Source organism: Amblyomma maculatum, chromosome 6, assembly GCF_055883805.1.
Source record: "Amblyomma maculatum isolate TAMU_Amacu chromosome 6, ASM5588380v1, whole genome shotgun sequence".
NCBI classification, from domain to species: domain Eukaryota; kingdom Metazoa; phylum Arthropoda; class Arachnida; order Ixodida; family Ixodidae; genus Amblyomma; species Amblyomma maculatum.
The window spans coordinates 110,467,597-110,474,122 of record NC_139349.1 but is presented as its reverse complement, the minus strand read 5'-3'; the positions used below and the strand labels follow the sequence as shown (position 1 = coordinate 110,474,122).

Here is a 6,526-nt window from a genome sequence, read left to right as displayed (position 1 = left end):
CCGCACTTCTAGGAGAACTTGATTTCTTCTGATGCATACTCCATTTCCATCCTTGGGGAGAGGGCCACGCAGAAAGCTGGAAAAGTACATGTCAGCTTTGTCAGCCAATGCATAGCATGCTGCATGTTATGATAACTCATCTTGTCGAACATGTTCAGTAAGTAGATAAAAAAGGAGGTCTCAGTTCCCTAACAAAACTTGTCTGTTTTTTAAAACTATGACGTGAAAGGCATATCTAAACTAGGTGTGATTTTGGGAATAATACTATGTTGGTGACGAAAAATAAATGGCACTGACCAAAAGAAGGATGATGGATTGACGTTTCGGCTCCCACACGAGAGCCTTGTTCACAATGAGGCGAAACGAGGAACCATTGCCTTAAATGCGGCACATCACAGAACCCAGACATCTTGCGTATACAGGGGGCAGATTACCATGATTACGGTTTAGCGTATTTGCTGTCGTCTGAATGATCAGCGACTCAGGATAGAGCCGTGATGCTCTGTTCCTTTCTTTTGCTATCACACGTGCCTGTGCCCAGTCAGTATTGTGTTTGGCAGATACCGAATGTTCGGCCAGCACGTTCGAAGCCACCCGCCGTTACCTCACGTCGTTTTGATGATCGCACAATCTTCTTTCAAAATCTCCTGACTCGCCAATGTACACAGCTGCGCAGTCGGCACATGGGATTGCGTATACGACGCCTGGGAACTTTTCCTTTCTGAGTGGGTCCTTCACTTGCACCAATTCTCCCCTGAGCTTGTGGGCTGGCACATGCGCAGTCTGCATGTCGTAGCGACGCAGTATGCTTGCCAGCGTTTCACTAACGCCTGGGATATATGAAATGATGCTCCCTTTCGGGTGCCTGGGGTCCGATGCAGCGCAGGGCGTGCAAGCTGTCGTTCCACTGAGTCAATACAGGGTAGCCGTAAGCAGACAAATCATGGCGTATGCGCAAGGTGTCAGCACACCTATCTTTTCTTTTTGTGCATATTCTTTCGTTTCGACGGAGGAGCGAGGCAACCGCGGAACGCTTTTGGGAAACAGGGTGAACAGAAGTGAAATGAAGGTAGTGGCCGGTGTGCGTTGATTTTCTGTATACGTTGAAGGTTAGTCCTGACGGTTCCATATAATTCAGTTGAGTGCCGATCTGGGGCTGTTGCTGAAATTTTTGTTGACTGCGCTCCTCGGCATCATGTGCAATCATTGCCATACTGTGACCTTATTTTATTGCACCCGTGATTCAACATCTTGATTGTTTTGTGAGTGCTGATAACGCATGCTTTGTATCAAAAAGAGAACAACATCATTCGTTTAGCACTTGTGTATTATGTTACCGTTAAATAATGCAATTGCAATAACATTTATGTGATGCTGATAATAACGATATCTGGTTTTGAAAGTATTCACTTGCCTGATTGCGCATGGACAAATGAAGGTGAAAGAAGCAGAAGCGGGTATTGAGTGGAGGGGTTAGCTCCTACCAGAAACTCTACTTTGAAACGGCTACTGCAACAAAGAGGGCTGCAGTCGACATAGTGCTGCAGTAATTCGTGATACATGTTTGGATGGTATGACTAGCTTGACATACGTGCATGTGCACGATAATTAAGCTTGTCTGTGCCAGAGTTATCTGCTGTAATAGTAGTATTCGCTGATGATGTGTGAACGCTTAGTTGTGATTTTAAGCTCGCTTCCAGAAAATCTGCAGTTAGTGTCCACCCTGTCTGTATTTTTTGTCAGCTGCACTGTGGGAAACATTAATTTGTCTGTATTTTTTGTCAGCTGCACTGTGGGAAACATTAATTTTCTAAAAGGATCTTTAGTAGAAATAAAGGTACTGATTTAGAGTTAAGTATTGTGGAACCGATGTGTTATAGTATTTTCTTACCTTCTACTTCATCACTGCGCAGCTCTTCCCCACTGAAAAAGTATGTCTTCTCTCTGGAATAAAAAGTGCATCTCTTGGTGAGAAAAACAGACTCATAAAATGTAAGCTATTGGGATTTCGGTGTAAATTTCTAACCAGGATGCTGTAAAAACAGGCAAAAAAATTTGCGTGCTGACTTTCTCAAACTGTGCACACTGCACATAACACATACACAGAGATTTCACCCTCATGAAGTGCCTGGAGCCGCGGGTGCACTGGTATGAACATTTGTTGTAGTCTTGTCAACACCTTAAGTTTTAGTCCAACCTGGCTATGTCAGCCACATTATTTTTTCCCTTTTTGAGTGCCAGCTGGTGTAATTGCAATATCAGAAAAACCCCTTCTGTATGAATGTTGCATTGTAACACATTACACTTTCTACAGACTTAATTGTTCACTATATGTGCACACGCAGCATTATTTCAATATTAATAATTATGGGGTTAACCTGCCGTGCACCCTATCGGGGGTTATGCGCACGGCTAGTGAGCTCGTACACAAGGTCAAACGCGGCTGTGGCGGCTGCATTTCGATGGAGGTGAAATGCAAAAGGCGCTTGTATGCTGCACTATGTCGGTGCAAATTAAAGATCTCCGGAGGGTCTAATTGATCTAAAGCCCTCCTCTATGGTGTTTTTCATAGCCCGAGCTGCTTCTGGATGTGAAACCCCATATGACATAATTGTAAGGTATAATTCGTCTTGAAGCTAAAGCCCCAGCCTTGATCTTGAAAAGTAGCGAATTTCTTGAAACTTCCCCAACCATTAATGCCTTCTTCGCTCACCTCCTCAGAGGAGAAGCAAGCGGCCCTCTCACGTGCTTCCAATTAAAGCGGTGAAGCGACACGACGGGGCCACCTTACTGGAGGGCTCTAGATAGTGCGAAAACTGCGCTTGATCGCTTGTCGAGGAGCGGTGGAGCTGACGCCACAGTTGAGTTAGTAGTCATAAGAAAGGGCGCAGTAGCAGCCTTGCACCTGGGCCGTGCGGTGAAGCAATTGAGTGAAACGGGCAAGCATGATGCAGAACGACATTACAAACTGGGCTTGCATCACAAAGCATCCTCATCACTTCCTGTGATCAGGCCCTAAATTGCCGTATGCAATGCAGGTTCGAACCCGTCCGTGGCGGCAACGTTTTCAGGAAGGCAAAACGCATGAGGTACTTACTTATACACTGTGCAGTGACTGAAATTTATCCAGAGCCCTCCACTATAGCAACTGTGTTTCTCATCCTTCCTCCTTTCTGCCTTCTCTCACGGCGTAGTTGAGTGTGTCCATCCAGAAGCGGCACAGTTACTGCACCTGTCCTTCCAATCAAATGTGCGGACTCGATGTTGACAGCATCTGCCGTGTTAACTGCATGGTTAGTGCGCTCAGGTACCAAGCCAGAGAACCCAGTTCTAAGCCACCCGCCGTCAAGACTGCATATAGGCCTTTGTTCAAGAGCTAGCATGCAGATTACCCGGTGTCAGAAACGAATAGGACATTCGGCGATGTTATCAAACCCGCCACGGTGGCGAAGTAGTCAAGGCGTTCAGTTGCTGAACCAAAGTGCTTAGGTTTAAACCCAACCGCAGCAGCCGTGTTTCGATAGAGGCGCAACGGTAAGACATGCATGTGCTGTGCGATGTCAGCACTCTTCAAAATTATATCAGAGCCCTACGCTACAGTTCTCCTTTTCTTTCAGTCCCACCTTCCTCCCTTCTCTTTCCGCTGATTCAGGTGTCCACCGAGAATTGTGACAGCCTGTCATTTCTCGTAAACCACTTTATTTTTATGAAATTAGCACCTGTTGTGGCAATAACCGCTGCTACATTCAGTGTAGTAAATGATGAGCTTTCTTTGGCTGCAAGCATTATATGGTCCTTAAAATTGAGCCTTATATGCCTAATTTGCAACGGAACACGGCAGCGGAGGCAGTGTCGGCAGCGAAAAACCGGCGTGACGTCATCGGACAGTCACATGGTCGCAGTTGTCTATTAGACAATCAACAATAATGTGCAGTATACACAAGTGACCACTACTAACCCTCATTAATCCATCTGAGAATTTCACATTCACAGCACGTAAGTATAGGGAACCCAAGTTGGAGTCTTCTCTGCGACGCCAGCGCTCGGTTTTTAACGGAGTGGAGAGGAACTACAAAACCTACGCGCAGCCGCGGCCACGCAGCGCACGGCTCTCAGTGGAGTCTGCGCACCCCGCTCGCTCGGGAGCGCGTGCACACGGAGAAGGAGAATGCGGAGGAGGATGAACAGTCGCGTACAGATGCGCGAAAGCCGGCGCACTTCGCCAGTGGGGTTTCTCATTTTTGCTTTCGTTTTTTCGGTTCCCCGGCTGACAGACTCTGGTTGGAAATGTGTTTTTTATCGGTGATATCGAAAGCGAGAAGTTATGATTAACTGACAACTTTCGTCACTGCGCGCCGTTACAGATCCTGAAAAGCTATCGCCGCGAACATTGTTTTCAAAGAGCGCTTGTTGGCAGGCTCTGAGACAAAAAAAAAAAAAAAAAAATCAATGCTGATTCGCTACTCGTAGACTAGAGGCAAGCGACAGGAATTTTGAGGGACCCGAGAGTAAATAATAACGCGGAAGCCCCGATGTCTCTGTCCATGCTGCTCAGAGAATAAAGGGTCCAGCCTTCTCGTGGAGAATCATTGATATGCGTGAACACACCGACGAGTGCTGTGGGCGCCGGTTGGGGAGCTTCCTTTCCCTTTGTGGCTGGTCACTTGGAGGGCTCCCATTCAACACTTTGGGGACAAACATTTTAGACAATCCCCCCAGCAAGGTCAACGAAAGTAAACGTTACTACCCATAATGACCCATTATTTTCAACAAGGTGACGACTACACAGGATGCTACTGGCGCCGCGGTGCCTATCTTCGGCGCGTTTTTGGCATTTTCCTTACAAATTGCACTAAACACACCACCTTACCCTTCGGTTTTTGCCGACAGCGGCCTGGGGAACTTCTCTGCGGTGGCGCTGCTGTCCGAAATCAATGACCTATCTAACGATCACTGGTTCCTAACGACCTGGGCCATTCACCAGAAGTGGAGGCATGCCATTACTGCGGCAGTTTTCTGTCTCCACGATACGAGCAGCGAGGAAATAAATGCCTGACGAATTTCCATGCAGACGGGGACATGTCTCCACAGAAACCTTTGTCTTTTTAGTTCTGCAGCTACTTTGTGCAATCCCTAGTTCAGTTATCTCTTCGAGCGAGCGCGCAGTTTTGAGCTCCCGGAGCAAGATCCCGTATGAGGATTGAACGACTGGCATATCTGTTATTTGAGGCCGACTCGATTCTGCAAAGGCCGCTGCGCCCCGCCAGGGACAAACAGCGGTGCGGGATACGATCGGTACGAGATGCTTTAACCAACAAGGGCCGACAACCACCCCGTCACTGTTTAACGCACAAGTTGTACGAAAAATCGCACCGTCATTTTATCACTGTACTTTTTTTTTGTCTCCTTTCTTGGAACGCGGCGACGGCCAGAACGCGGCAGGAGGAGGAGAGCAACAACCGCGCGCGCACGTAAATACGCGCTTGAATGCAGCGTGGAGCAGACAACAACATGCGTTTCAATGCAGCGCGGAGCAGACGACGCGGCCGCGCTGAGCGGAGGTTTTGCCGAGTGGGCGCTGACGCACAGAGCGGCGCAGCGCTCATAGTCTTGAGTGCCTGCCATAACTTTTCCAGTCTAGGAATTGTGCTTTCCGATAACATTCTCTGATGTAGCCCTGCTTTTGTTACGTCTCAGCTACACTTGCCTAGAATTTGTTATGCAAAACTGTGGTTTATTTTTCCCCACTTTAATGAGCAATGGATAGCAAGCGGACACTGTGGAGCCTTTTGATCGGCCGATATGCGCTACTGCCTTTTAGGGCACGGAACGAGGGACATGGTACACTGTTTCTGTGATCGAATTTTTCGACAAAAGTTGAACTCACATCATGGTGGACCCCGAGTTGATGAAGTTGCTGTTGCTTCTTCGAGACCGCGGCCACCGTGGTGATTCGTCCCCTTCGGTCTCCATTTCCAAAGTGGACTCTGCATCGTTTTGAGGAAACAGACCGACCAATATATCACTAGATTGTGCCGCAATGTCCCAAAGCACGTAGTAAATTCAGTATCGGTTTACGATTGAAAGTGATGTACATTTTGTCAACTTCTCTTGGTCATTGAGGGGCACGAACACCTTACGTTTAATGTTCTTGGCAAAGATAAGGCAGCGGGGTTTGCTCCTCAGCCATGTAGCGGAGACTAAGGTACCCATACGAGCTAAGAGATATTCAGAGGTAAGGACAAGAGTTCTCCTTACGTTAAACAGATCTAGGTCTTAAGGGATGACGTAAGTGCCTCACTTCTTTTAATTGGTTCACAGGAAGGGAAAGGCGCTGTATCTGTCGCACTTGCGCTGTGGACACCTGAACCGCGCCGTAAGGGAAGGGAGGGAGGTGGGAGTGAAAGTGGAAAGAGAGAAAGAGGAGTCGTAGCGGATGACCACCTGGGGATCTTTAGCATACGCTGACGGAAGGGGAGGGTAGCTGATCCTGGCCCTGATGGGCCTGGGACGCGTATTTGGGTTT

The 6,526-nt window shown here is 47.8% G+C and overlaps 1 protein-coding gene across 1 annotated transcript in view; it reads right to left on the bottom strand.

The window, feature by feature from the left end:
• Window positions 1–8: 8 nt before the first annotated feature.
• Window positions 9–6,526, bottom strand: part of LOC146186572 (cell adhesion molecule Dscam1-like) — a 283,106-nt gene continuing 276,588 nt past the window's right edge. The window contains exons 36-38 of the mRNA XM_084608063.1: window positions 5,888–5,987; window positions 1,892–1,944; window positions 9–76 (exon numbers count right to left, since the gene is read on the bottom strand). Of these exons, the coding sequence (XP_084464189.1) occupies window positions 9–76; window positions 1,892–1,944; window positions 5,888–5,987 (221 nt within the window). The remainder of the gene's footprint in view (window positions 77–1,891; window positions 1,945–5,887; window positions 5,988–6,526) is intronic.